The sequence below is a fragment of the Phycomyces blakesleeanus genome, assembly GCF_001638985.1.
Source record: "Phycomyces blakesleeanus NRRL 1555(-) unplaced genomic scaffold PHYBLscaffold_22, whole genome shotgun sequence".
NCBI lineage: Eukaryota > Fungi > Mucoromycota > Mucoromycetes > Mucorales > Phycomycetaceae > Phycomyces > Phycomyces blakesleeanus.
Window position 1 is genome coordinate 938637 of NW_017265155.1, and position 13842 is coordinate 952478.

The following is a 13842-nucleotide window of genomic DNA, read 5'->3' on the forward strand; positions in this document are numbered from 1 at the left end:
TTCTTGTAATACATTATTTTTTTTTCAAATTTTCTTAACATATTTTATCCTCCCAGCAAAAAGTTTAGATATTTTTCTCTCTTTTACCTCTGACTTTTAATAGTCATCAATTGCAATCTACATTTACTAAAAATGTAAAATCTGTAGTTAAAGCTTACTTTTGTCTATCAGGAGATTTAATTTTAGGTGGTCAATCTGCTTTTTGTCAACCTTTTCAAAAAACAGAGATTTTCTAGTTTCAAATTGGATTTTTGGTGATTTTTTAATTATTATAGGCCAAAAACAAAGTCACAAATACAAAAAACCGCCCCTATTTGTCGTAGTGTAGTAGAAGTTAAATATAAAGAAGTATGCAAAAAAGAAGTACTTATTTATATAATTTTTAGAGGCAGTTTAAGCTATAAATATTCTACACAATAGACATACACATATATATATATATATTGCTATGTGCTACTTTTTACCTTTTCTTATCTAAAAAAAAACAGATATTTTCTAAATTCTATAATATTGATGAAGACATCTATACTGCTTAATTGATTATTTTTATCAAAAAATGTATATCTGTTTTGTGCTGTTATTGCTATGCCTGATTCCTACGTTTAAAAAACCAAAAGACAGATCCAATGCGCTTATCTAAATCTAGTGAGATCTTTAATGAGTATGCAAGTAATCTGGACAACCAAACTGTATATCGTACAAATATTTTTCTGTCACATCTCCTTAAACTACTCTCTATTGTCAACACCACCAGCTATTATTTGGGCCCGACGATCTTTTAGAGTACAAAAAATATTCTAAACATCGATTTTCAGAAGTTATGGTGGTAGATGCTACATATTTTACTATTAACTTGGAGATGTCACTAATTTGTGTGGGAAGTATCTAAAACTTTGAAGAATAAACCCTCAGATCTTTTCCAGTTGCCTTTATCTGGGTTTCTAATGAACAGCAAGGCACTTGGCATAGTGTTTGTGACAGACAAATATGATGCATTGATAAACGCTTTGGACATTGTATTTCCATATAACAATAAGCTGTTTTGCTACTGGGACATGTTGAATAGCGAGGGGAAGGCTCTTTCGAGAAGAATCGGTTAGGTAGAGAAGAAGAAAGAGCTTACAGGATACTTAACCAACATGATCCTTAGTAAAACCAAGAAAGAGCTTGACTTGTCTCTTAACAAGTTCAGCGATCTTCCCGCTGGTACTGAGGTATACAAAGGTAAGGAGAAAGCACCAGCCTCAGTTTACTTTAATGACAAGTGTACTCCATGCCAACATAAGTGAGCAGACTTCCTTACTTGCAGGTCGGTACATTTCGGATGTACAACATCGCAGATAGTAGAAACTGCCCATCACGCCTCGAAAAGAGGTATATTCAGGATTGATTCTCTGGACCTTGTCTTCGAGAGTATCGCAAGATACATATAAAGACTTGAGAAAGACTTCCGAAATATATAGATAAGGAAATCTACCGTGGTTAACCCTCTTGTTGGACGAAACAAGCTTTTGTCCAAGCCAATAATGAAGTTTTCGAAGCGAGCATCACTTTGTAGTAGATCAGGAGATTCGGTTTCAGTGCAAAAGCAATGCTTTCTGCAAATGTATTAACAAGCTTCAGTATGGCTTACCTTGCCGCCATTCTTTGTCTGCTTGAAGTGAAGTCCATATTTCCGATATTCCCTAAAGGTGGCTCATTGAACCTAGAATGGTAAACCCAGCCGAAAATTATTCTGAAAGAAACAATCAGAGTTGATGAAAAGCCAGAGATGTGGATGGAGAAAATGATCAAGCTTGAGCTACCTTTTCGCTCTTGTAATGGCAGCCAGGAAAAGGTCAACCTTCTGAGCAAGATTAAGAAGGTTAGTTCTGAATTCGAAGGCAAAACTGGGCACCCTTCGATGAATCTTCAAGCCGCCAAAAAAAAATAAGTATTCTGACAGGCGAAAGGATACCAGCTGTCCCAAACACCTCTCCAAGAACTTTGGTCGGGCAAACTTGAGAAAGGTCAGTGTTTTGCCTGGTCATGTAAGATAAAAAAAACTATAGTATAACAAAGTATTAATATGTATTTTGAAATTTTAGTTTGGCTTTAAAGCAATGGTCAGATCGAGAGCGAGAATGAGGAAGGGAAAGCCTGTAGCTACACAAAAAGTAATAAACAACAACAAACAAGAGCCTCTCGGCCCAGGTAAGATGCGCTATTATATTATAGAGTAATTGAATATATGAGGAAGAATCTTGTCTTATACTGATACGGGTTGTTTTAGTCAATGCCACAAAAAATGGTTTTAAAAGACTCTCCACTGCCCAAGAAAATTACCAATATTATGAACGCACCTCTGTTGGAAAGAGAGGTTAAATACTAGCCCAATTTTTCTGTCTCTCATGAGATAGTTGATGATCCTAATTGTGGGTTTAACCCTACTGCTGACAGATGGTATGACTTTCGGGTGCTCGCACACTTGATCTATAAAAATCAAAACAAGTTTCTATTTGTAAAAAGGGACATGTTTGCTGCCCTCCCCATGTACAACATCGTTTATGTCAACGCTTTTGGAACCGATATTAAACATTTGAAAGAAATTGCAAAACATTGCTCTGACTTTGATAATAATAACAACGTCATTCAAGCATGTTCTGATGCCAATATGTTGCTCAACTAGCTGCGGACACCTACAAACAGCCAGTCTGCATATATTAAGAAAGCCCTAAGATCTCTTCAACATCTTTGCCTCCATTCGTCCTTTTCCGGAAACATCTCAAGAAAATAGCCAACTGTTCCCGAATTATTCTTAGCTAGGTAGTCTTTTTTTTTCACCTTTATAAATCTTATCAATCCGTTTCTTTGCATCAACATAAGCTATCTATCACTTGCGAGTTAAACGTCTCTCCGCTCTGTTTTTTCATGGAAGTCATTCGTAGGAAACACTTTACCCTACGAGTTACACCTATATCCAGCGAATTAAGCATAAATGTCGAAGTGTTACACAGATCGAACCAAACTATCTTCAGATAAGTTATATTATGCATTTGTATCTATCTATTATCCGTGAACATGACTTCTGTCTATTTAAAGTCCTTGTTTTATAGCACAGACTTCTATCTTTAAACGAGCTGTAAAGCACATGTAAGGCTTCTAGAGCTCTAGTTCTTACAAACACTCCAGCAAAGCAGAGTGTTATTGCTTTGATTTGTAGGCATAATGGTGAAAATCTTTCTTGAATCTGAGAAAAAGAAAGGAAGAAAAAGTATGGATATTGATGCTAGAATATACATGCAAGAATTTAAAAGGAAAAGACTTATGTCCACGGTCTGTAGAGTAATTCTGATATTGGGTAAAGGGTTAGATTCAAGATTTTTCATAGCGATGGATATGTGGTAGTCCGGGTCAAGAACGGAATAGAGTAGAGTAATCTGAAAATACGCGCGGGGGGTGTAAGGTGTATTGGTATGTAGCTGGTGGAGTGTGTCTTTAATGGTTTTGTTGATATTGTTCGCAGGGATGGGATGAAGGTTAAGGTAGTCAGTCTTCTGAATGCTACTCATTGCTGTCGACTAAAGGCTTAACAAAGTGTTGATCTTATTTATGTTATCATTCAGGGATCTTTCAAGACACTCTCTTACAACAAAACAAAGGAAAATAATTGATTTTATTATGATGATCCGTGACCCTATTTCTTATCCTACTTTCTGTAGGTGGCACATCAAATTTAGAGTGATGCAAACCCCATGCCTCCTCCTACGGACAGACTGACCAGGCCTGAACTGGAAAATGGTTGCTATTCTACATAATTTTCTTAATAAAGTTCACCAGAAACTTGGGTCTTTCCCATTTGTGCCAAATCTGCGTCATACGTGACGCGTGTTTTCGCATGGGAGTGGTGCATTTAGCCAATTGGTTTTTCTAGTCATGTACATAAGAATGTTAAAGCCGTCAAACTCTTTTTTTATTATTTTTATTTTTCTGTCTGTCGCTTTGAAGTAGATATTATACATTATATATACATTTATATATATTTATCTAAAATATATATATATTAGAATTATATATAAAAATATCTAAAGATGGTAGGTGTTTTTTTTTCTATAAATTATTATATTAATAGCAAGATTCTATATAAAGATATATATATATACCTATTCTTCATTTTAAATACCTTTGGTTAACCTTTACTCTCCCGGGGTGTTTTCGTTTTTCTCGTTCTTATTTCTCTTAGGGGAAACGTAAAGCGAAAAGAAAGGTCGTTAAGAAATTAAAGGAGAAACTCGATGTTCAATTCAACTGCCTATTCTGTAACCATGAAAAGAGTGTCGACGTTAAACTGTAAGCATATTCAGTATAATTATCATTAGTACTAACAGTAAGCCTGTAAATTTATTTCTCTTCCTTTCTAATGACTCTTTAATTTAAAATAGGGATCAGGCAAATAAAGTAGGCCATCTAACATGCAAAATTTGCGATATGACCTGGCAATGCCCAATCAATGGCAAGTTACTTTTATCTTTATTTAGAGAAAGAGAAACAGATATATATATATATTGCGTGTAATTTTGTGTAATTACCAGACAAAAGCTCATTCGGATCTGATAATTAGTGCTTGATGAACCCGTGGATGTTTACTCGGCATGGATTGATGCATGCGAAGATGTTAACAAGAGCAAGCGAAATGCACGAGTACGTGACAGAGAACGAGAGCGCGCAGAAGAGGATGTCCGACCATCATCCTCAAACTATTCGAGTGGCCGCTTAGATCCCTATGATGAGGATGAGGATGATGAGGATGGCGATTATTAGAGCCACGCACAGACAGACCCACAGACCAACAAACTCACAGGCACATATCTTTATTTTATCTATCTATCTCTCGATCTCGATCCTCCCCCCCTCTTTTTCTTTCTTTCTTTCTTTCTTTCTTTACTGCTACTCTTTGTACATAATACTTGGTTAAAATGCACAAGTTTCATATTAGCCTAAACTATTTTATTTTATTTTATTTTCTTAAAAAAAATTTACAATGGAGTATCCAATGGTCTTTGGTAGGCATTTTGGAAGAATGTTAATCAAGTACCACAAACAAGGTGATGATAGTGGTGATGATGGTAATGGTAATGATATTGGTAATGATAATTGGGGAAATATATCTTTTTATCTTTTATTCTTTTATTCCTTTTGTTAGCTAGGGTTGTATGGGCTCTTTAAAAATATATATATCAAGGGGATGGGACAGAAGGATGATGAGAAGAGGAAGGGTCATTCATTCAGTCATTCATTCAGTCAGTCAATATGATTTATATGTTAATATTTCATAAATTGTCACTTTCCTTTATACGTTCAATGACATACCGAGGAATATATTAAACCTTGATCTGTCTATATTTCTTTTTGTCTAGAAACGATATACAGTAATTGATAAACATCGTAACAAGGTTTTGTGTCAAAATGCAGCTATATATTGGGGTATCAGCTGTCCTGTAATTAAAATAAAATTACACGGCATTATTTTTGCTGTTGATGTTGTTGCTGCTGCCACTGTTTTACTGTATTTATCTGATTGATTGATTGTCTTGAATGAATAAATTAATATATGGTTGATCTGGTGATTGATCTAAGCATGAAATATATTGCACTGCTTTATCATTGTAGTGACAAAAAACAAAACAAATAACCAAAGCAAAGGAAAGCAAAGCAAAAGTAGTCTGTCAAAACGCCAAACCTCTTTAACTCCATTAAAATCATTGCCTTGCTTGACGTCATCTCAATAAATCATTTAAAAAAGATAAAATGCAAGAAGCCCAGGCCATCTTTCAAACAAGCATTTTTTTTTATTTTATTTTATTTTTTTAAAGTAAAAATGTTTGTATTTCAACAGGTCTTGAAGAGAAAGCCCTTTGTGGGTTCTCAAACAGTGCGTACCTTTGTGAGCGCTACGATGAAGCCTAACTATGCCTTTGCATTCGACATTGATGGTGTCTTGATTAAGGTACAATCCCGATGCATCTCTCAACAAACCATGTACTCATCACCTTATAGGGAAAACAAACTATCCCGGAAGCAAAACGGTGAGCATGTCTATAAAGAGAAAGCAAGAAAGAGCCAACTCTTTTTTTTTCTATTTCTTTATTTATATTAACTTTTTTATTCTTAGTGCCCTGCGCTTACTTAACGGTGATAATGCAGCCAAAAGGTTAATATATACATATATTGTTTCAATAAAATTGTTTACAAGTCTTTGAGAACATAATATCTAACTTCTTTTAATTTTTAACTTTGGTCAGACACGTTCCTTTTGTCCTGTTGACTAACGGTGGAGGTGTCACTGAAGCCAAGAAGGCAGAACAAATCAGCCAGATGTTGGATATCGAGGTATTTATTTTATATTTAAATAAATGATATCGAAAATATATTGAAGATGGCAATAAACAAAATTGTGGGTATACAGTAAAATGATCAAATAAGCTAAATTCCCTTCCCCCTGAACCAAAAAAACACACACACACACACACATTTACCCTGTAGATCCGCCCAGAGCAGGTTATTCTATCCCACTCTCCTATGAGGCTCTTAGTAGAAAAGTACAAGGACAAGCAGGTCCTTATTGTTGGTGGAGTAGGAAACTCTTGTCGTGATGTAGCCAAAGGGTAACAATAATAATGTATATGTATTGTATGGTGTGATCGAGCTAAAACTCTTAATTTTTTTTGACTAGGTACGGTTTTGAAAATATTTTGACGCCAGATGATATTCAACAGTGGAATCCATCTGTCTGGCCATTTACTCCTCCCAAATTCGACAACCCAGTAAAGGTAAAGTAACAATTTACAATTAGATTTTAAATAAAAAGAGATTTATAGAAAATATTGACTGTTATCAAATAGCATGACGTTCCAAAGATGCCCATCGATGCTGTAATGATGTTCCATGACGCCCGTGATTGTAAATATAACAGTACCAAAAAAAATCGATACAAGATTTCTAACCTTCCCTTTTGTGTTATATATTAAATCTTTCTTATATAAATATTCCTGTGTAAAAAGGGGGTCGTGATCTTCAGATTGTCTTGGATGCTGTCTGTGCACAGAACGGTGTAATTGGTACCCAAAAGATCGATTTTACTGCCCAGCAGATTCCCCTTTATTTCTCTAATGTAAGTAAAGTAATAATACGCATAATTAACTACATAAATGCAAAAAAATTGAATTAACACATACACTATTTTGTTTATGTATATTATTAGAATGATATTGTACGTAATATATAAAGATAAAAATAAAGAGAAGAAGAAGGAAAGATCTTATAGAATATTATGTAGATCTGGAGTACAGACTTTCCTGCCCCTAGACTTGGCCAAGGGTCATTCAAGGTTGCTTTGGAACAACTCTACGAGACATTAACCGAGCAGAAGCTTCGTTCGACTTCATTTGGAAAACCGCACGGCACAACATATGCGTACGCCGAGCATGTTATCAAGAACCTGTCCCCCGGCGGTTGTGCCGAAGACACAAAGCCTCGTGTGTATGCCGTCGGTGACAATCCAGCGGCCGACATTAAAGGAGCAAATGCTTATGGCTGGACAAGCATTCTTGTCCGCACAGGTGTATTTACCGAACCTGGAAATTCTTCGATTTACCCAGCCGATGCAGTCTGTAAGCATGTCCAGGAAGCTGTCGAGTGGGCTATTGACCAAGAAGAAAACCGTGCCAATGGTACCCTTTAAAAAATAACATTAATATAGATATTAAACATAATACCAGTCAATAGTAAACTATTTTATATTGGTTCAGATAGCAAGAATAGCTCTGTACAATCTAATTCTGTACTTTTAATGATAATAACAATAAACTGGAACTTGCGGATTATTATTAAATCTACGATACTTGTCTGCCATTTATAATTTATATATATATATACATGTGTGTATGTGTTTAATAGAAAGATATCAATATAAATTAGTATTTGCTATTTGCTATCTGATGTTTCAAAGTTCTTTGACTCTCACCCGTAGTCTAACATCCCAATTATTCCTCAACTGCAAAATACCTTCTTATTTTACCAGCAAGTATTCTGTAATCCTATAGACTACACCCTCGACTTTATTTGTTCACCTGGAACCGTAAACCAAAGAAAGTCTTTACACAGTTGTTTTGCTTCTCTTTTTTTGTTTTGATTAATTCTCCTTTAAAACACAAACCAAACTCTATGTATTTCTTTCTTTTTTTTTGGTGTTTGTCTTCTACAATTATACTTCTTCAAGACTGTCTCATATATCTTGTCAACTTTTATTTACTTTACATTTGTCGAGTGCACTTTATTTATTCAATAATAGCCAGCTGTAAACAGTATTGAACTAGTCCGTTGAAGATTATTTAATGAATGTAGTGTTGGGCAGATATCGATATATGACCAAGGTAAATAAAATATAAAGTGTTATACTCGGTTTGTTTAATATTGTTTCATTGATTCATATTGCTTGATAGTCAAAATGACGTTGCCGAATATATATTTATTACATATATATTCATTACGGCTTGATCCAGATCTACTCTACTCTACTCTACTCCATTAAAAAAAACCAAGCCAAAACATTTCTCTATTCATCTACCCATTCTTGTTTTTGTCTCTCTTTCTCTTTCTCTCTTTGTGTGTGTGTATCCCAAAGATCTTGACGTAAAAAGAAAAATCGCACAATGTCCGTCAGTGCTGCCTTTGAACAGTATGTTCGCAATAGACTACAGAGAATTCACCAACAAGCTCAAGGTGGCCCTCCATATTGCCGCCCATATATCGTACCCCAAAAGAGGCCTAGAATTTCATATAATCGACTAAATCTTTATTGGATGCAGGACAGTATGTGTATCTACCTTTTTCACTTTTCTTTGAAAGAAATTCAAATGATCAGCAGTACGCTTGGACTGCCTTCGAGGTGTGAATTTGGACATTTGAAAGTCGAAAGCGATTTTGGCTTTGCAGTATTGATACATCGATATATTTCCGGTCGATCCCTAAAAGATCTCTCACTTCTTTTTGGAATGAGCCCGACAAGCATATCGACTGTTTGCACGGGAATGCAAAACCTAATATACGATAAAATAAAGTGGGGGATTCAATTTGACACTCGTCAATTCTCTCCGGCCAACTTGGAAATCTTTTCCGAAGCTATACTTGCCAAAGGGGCCTCGTTTCCCAACATCGTCGGCTTTATCGATGGTCTTGTCAAAGAAAACTCGTACGCAAAGGGCGAAGTAGATTTCACAAGGGATTATTACAACGGGTGGAAGCATTTCCACTCTGTAAAGTTCCAGTCTATTGTCACTCCGGATGGCATAACGAACACCTTGATTGGACCATTTGTCGGCCGAAAGAAGGGTCTTTCGCATTACACGACTGATAACGCTGAGAAGAGAATCGAAAAGTACTTGCAGCTCTCACCCAATCGCGAAGATTGGTTTGCGTTTTACGGAAGTCCTGCTGGTATCGAATGTGCAAACATATTCAAACCGTTCGATAGCGAAACCAAAGATGGTAAGATGATGAAGTATAAGAACGTTATATTATATAGTCTACACAAAGAATACTAATGTTATATAATAGATATCGAGATTAAAAGCAATCGATGCATGGCAAAAGTGAGAGCTAACGTGGACTGGGAGTTCAATTAAGTCCAGAGACACTTTAGGCAATGCGAGTACACCTACACAACAAGATTGGGGAAGAAGAGCTCGGCAAAGGTGTACCTTCTTGGCACTGTATTTAAGAATATGCTCCACTGTGTCAACAGAACCAAAAGGCACACAAGCACATTCTTTAATGTACCTCCACCGAAACTCGAAGACTATATTGCTGGCCTGATGCGGGGGAAAATTGAGGGAGAAGACGAGGATGACCCGTTAATCGTTAAGCTCTGATAAAAGGCAATACTATTAATGTTATAATATGTCGTATTTTGCTTGTGCCTAAGAAATACATTATTGCAATTGCTTAGACTTGTAGTAATTGACTGATAATCACTGAATAATATATATTGTTAATATTCAAATCAGCACACAAGCCTGGGTTTTATTTCTACGATTTATGGTTTTGTTAATTAAGGGTTGATTCTCTATACACGGACTCTTTTATGGCTCCTAAATTCTTACTGATATATATTTTTATTTCAAAAAAAAATCAAACAAACGAGTATGAATTGAGGCTTTGGAGCAACAATGCAATTAATCTTTTGTATTCTGTATGACCTAGGATTTTTCTTCTTTAAAAATTCTATACATGTTAGAAATAAAGCTATATATATATTATACTTATTTTAATAAAGTATCAGTGGTTATTGTGTCTATTGAGCGCTTTAATACTTATGATAGTTTAAAATATGCCCTGCGTCCAAGAGAAGAAACATATATATATATATATATATATACATAGCAAGGTCATCTTTCGAAAGCAAGATCAGGTGTAGGTAATTATCGACGTGGCTTTGACAAAGTACTAAAGCGTGATTGTAGTATAGTGTACTGTACTGTACTGTACTAATTTATTGTTTATCATTTTACTAGTCGATGTAATTCACTACGGATTTAGATATTCAACTTTCTTCCGACATTAGATTTGATTAGATGGTTTAGTTTAACGCAGGTGTATAAGCTGGTAATTTAGCCCCAGAGCTAGCTAGTTAACTGACCAATTAATTAAACAATCGGCAAGCCAGCGTGTTTCTTTGATAGTAAGAAACAAGGTAGATACATTAGGCACTAGATACTATAAGTATTGTTGGTATCAGTATTACACAGAAAATATTCTTCTTCATTTATCTTGACCCCCCCCCCCCCCCCCTTTGTTTTTTGCCTATTGCTAGTGCATGTATACCTACAGAAAAATTGCTTGTTTCAGGAGTTTTGTAATAAAATGGAAACACTGTAGATGCTCTTATCATTGTTTAGAAAACTTATTTTATATATATTTTGTGTATACGTTTTTATTTTAAAGCCAGACAAGACAGATTTAGAAATTAATCGAGTTGAGTGTAACATCTTTGTTTTGGGATGACAGTTAAGAAAAGTAACCGGCATGTGAATAAGATTAGCCTTACAAAGCCTCTTTTTCGATCTCCGTTCCCCGCGTTTTATCAACAGAAAAATAAAATATACATTTAAGAATAAAGCCAAAGAAATAAGTACATCTCTTTCTCTCTTTCCTCCTTTCTTTTCTTTTTAAGGCTTCTATCCCCCTCTTCTTTTTCTTTCGACCAAACCAGACAAAAATATACCAAATGGCCGAAGTACAGCAAATCCCTGCTCCTATTGCCCTCAAGGAGACCAAGGCATCAACCGTCTCATCCGTAAAGTCCTTCATGTCTGGAGGCTTTGGTGGTATGGCCTCTGTAATGGTTGGGTAAAGTATTGAAGAAGCCGACTATATTTTATATATAAATATTTTTTTTTACAATTGGTTGTCCAAATTATCTTGTTAATATTCTTGTATATAGCCAACCCTTTGATCTTGTCAAGGTTCGTCTTCAGACCTCTGAAGGTGTCTACAAGAACACTGCCGACTGCTTCAAGAAGATCATTGCCAAGGATGGTATTCTCGGTCTTTACCGTGGTATGGCTACTCCCTTGGCCAGTGTTACTCCTATCTTTGCCGTCAGTTTCTTTGTAAGTTTATCTTTTTTTTCTTCTTCTTCTTCTTCATCTTAAACAATGAAACCAATGTATATATATATCAAAAGCAATACACGCACTAATGAAAAGAGAGAGAGATTAAGATAGCCAAATATGCTTTATCGACTAACAATCATCTAAAACATTTTGGTTTCTGTAGTCTTACGATCTTGGTAAAAAGATCATGTTTAGCTTAAAGTCGGACAAGGAGAGCAAGGAACTCACTCTGGCTGAGATTACTGCTGCCGGTGCTTTCTCGGCTGTTCCTACTACTTTGTTCATGGCTCCTTCTGAGAGAGTCAAGGTTTTGTTGCAGATTCAGGGTCAGGGTGGTGAGCAAAAGTACAAGGGTCCTTTGGATGTCGTTCGTCAGCTGTACAAGGAGGGAGGTGTGAGATCTATCTTCCGTGGCACTGGTGCCACTCTGTTGCGTGATTCTCCTGGTTCTGCCGCCTACTTTGTTGCTTATGAACTCGTCAAGAAGGCATTGACTCCTGCAGGCACACGCCCTGAGGACCTCAACCCTGGAGCTGTTCTGTTTGCTGGTGGTAAGTTTCTCTTTTTATTAGTATATCTTTGGAGTGAAGTGCTGTTGGATTTAACAAATGTTATCATATTATAAAGGTATGGCTGGTGTTGCCATGTGGACTATTGCTATCCCCCCTGATGTCCTCAAGTCCCGTCTCCAGTCTGCTCCTGCTGGCACTTACAGTGGTGTTGTCGACTGTCTCCAAAAGACCCTCAAGGCTGATGGTCCTCGTGCTCTCTTCAAGGGTCTTGGACCTGCAATGCTCAGAGCCTTCCCTGCCAATGCTGCCACTTTCTTGGGTGTTGAATACTCTATGAAGGCAATGAACCTCTTGTTCTAAACGCATATAGCATACAAAAAAGGAAATGATAGAAGAAGAAGAAAAAAAAACAATCAAAAGCATTCCAATAAGAGAGTTAGGCAATAATTCGAAGCCTTAATTTCTCTCTTATCTCTTTATATCTCATTATTATTTCTTACATATAACAAACACGCACACCTCGACCTCAACCTTTAACCTTTAACCCTCCCTATTAACTTTCTTTTTTCCTTTGATAAAAAATACAAAAAAAAGGAAGCAAGTCGATAGTTACACACTCTTTATTTATACAATAAACATTTATTTATATATTACATATTACATATTCATCATAAAATATATATGTATTTATAATTCTATTGCTCGATTTGTGTAAAGAGTGTGGGAATTATCTTGTAAATGCTTCTATTGCCTGTCGTTGATCTTTTTACCCCACTCCCCACCACAAAAATATTACATCAGCAAAAAGAATATATTACATAAATCTATATATCTTGTGTGCTGTTAAATATGGCAAGTATTAAAAATATCCCCCCCGATCTTGCAAAATCGGGCTATAAATTACGCGCCCTGCAGCCCTTTTGTACTCTCTTTTTATTTATCTATCTATTAGGCATATTATCCATTACTGTTACATACTTACGAGAACGACGTTTCTATCTAACCAGGCTATTCAATTGTGGCTACATGTCCGGGCTGGTGTCTTTCTCTAATCCTTAGGGGCAAAATGGTGTGTCTTGGAAAAACAGAATATATTCATTGTATGCATTAGCTTCACTATTCTGTACCTATATTTCCAGTGTTCCATTTCACGGCAGAAATGGAAGATCTCTGTGATATACATACCACAATTGAGTGAAGAACAGACTCCAAAACCAAACACTGGTTCCTTCTTGCTGATTAACCTGGCAAGTTAACAACCTCTGAAACCATTATATACCAGGCACACACATGCAGTGTCAACCAACCATTACACAACAGGGCCGAATGCCTCGGTAAGCTGTCAAATGAAGTTCATGGCACAAAATTAGCGGCTTTACTTTCTAAAATAATTTTCTTTCTTCAACAATATATATATATATATAAAAGTGATTCCCAATCAGGTTTTTGGAATAAAACTGCCTTTCTTTTTATAAGAAAAAAAAAAGAAACTTTAAATATATAGTAATAATAATAACCAATCATCAATCGTCAATAATTAGCAAGGCTTAAAAATATCGTTATAGATTCCCTTGATCTATCAGTCATTGGTTAAATATCGCCTATGAACCTTTCCATGCAAATGTCTGTAGTATTTTGTATAAAAGATCATCTTTAGTTATTTCATACAAACTATAACT

General features: G+C 35.8%; 5 protein-coding genes across 5 annotated transcripts; 4 read left to right on the forward strand and 1 right to left on the reverse strand.

Annotated features, from left to right (window-relative positions):
• Window positions 1-106: 106 nt before the first annotated feature.
• Window positions 107-3551, reverse strand: PHYBLDRAFT_66630 (hypothetical protein; the record flags this gene model as incomplete). The annotated part of the gene is made up of 11 exons (XM_018441668.1): window positions 107-126; window positions 159-232; window positions 465-474; window positions 907-1045; window positions 1254-1436; window positions 1478-1598; window positions 1634-1705; window positions 1806-1909; window positions 1944-2022; window positions 2343-2472; window positions 3161-3551. 11 exons carry the CDS (start codon window positions 3549-3551, stop codon window positions 107-109), a joined length of 1323 nt encoding a protein of 440 aa, XP_018287446.1.
• A 426-nt stretch (window positions 3552-3977) lies between these two features.
• Window positions 3978-4983, forward strand: PHYBLDRAFT_182972 (hypothetical protein). The gene is made up of 4 exons (XM_018438698.1): window positions 3978-4073; window positions 4223-4329; window positions 4422-4492; window positions 4601-4983. Exons 1-4 carry the CDS (start codon window positions 4071-4073, stop codon window positions 4798-4800), a joined length of 381 nt encoding a protein of 126 aa, XP_018287447.1. The 5' UTR covers window positions 3978-4070; the 3' UTR covers window positions 4801-4983.
• Window positions 4984-5935: 952 nt separating this feature from the next.
• PHYBLDRAFT_116638 (hypothetical protein) lies at window positions 5936-7720 on the forward strand (the record flags this gene model as incomplete). The annotated part of the gene is made up of 9 exons (XM_018428533.1): window positions 5936-5986; window positions 6037-6065; window positions 6152-6190; window positions 6282-6369; window positions 6523-6644; window positions 6713-6809; window positions 6882-6939; window positions 7041-7159; window positions 7316-7720. 9 exons carry the CDS (start codon window positions 5936-5938, stop codon window positions 7718-7720), a joined length of 1008 nt encoding a protein of 335 aa, XP_018287448.1.
• A 970-nt stretch (window positions 7721-8690) lies between these two features.
• Window positions 8691-9908, forward strand: PHYBLDRAFT_149801 (hypothetical protein; the record flags this gene model as incomplete). The annotated part of the gene is made up of 3 exons (XM_018432340.1): window positions 8691-9525; window positions 9595-9629; window positions 9759-9908. 3 exons carry the CDS (start codon window positions 8691-8693, stop codon window positions 9906-9908), a joined length of 1020 nt encoding a protein of 339 aa, XP_018287449.1.
• A 1328-nt stretch (window positions 9909-11236) lies between these two features.
• Window positions 11237-12822, forward strand: PHYBLDRAFT_188476 (hypothetical protein). The gene is made up of 4 exons (XM_018439516.1): window positions 11237-11385; window positions 11480-11648; window positions 11815-12202; window positions 12279-12822. The coding sequence occupies exons 1-4, from the start codon at window positions 11264-11266 to the stop codon at window positions 12521-12523; spliced, it is 924 nt and encodes a 307-aa protein (XP_018287450.1). The 5' UTR covers window positions 11237-11263; the 3' UTR covers window positions 12524-12822.
• Window positions 12823-13842: the final 1020 nt, after the last annotated feature.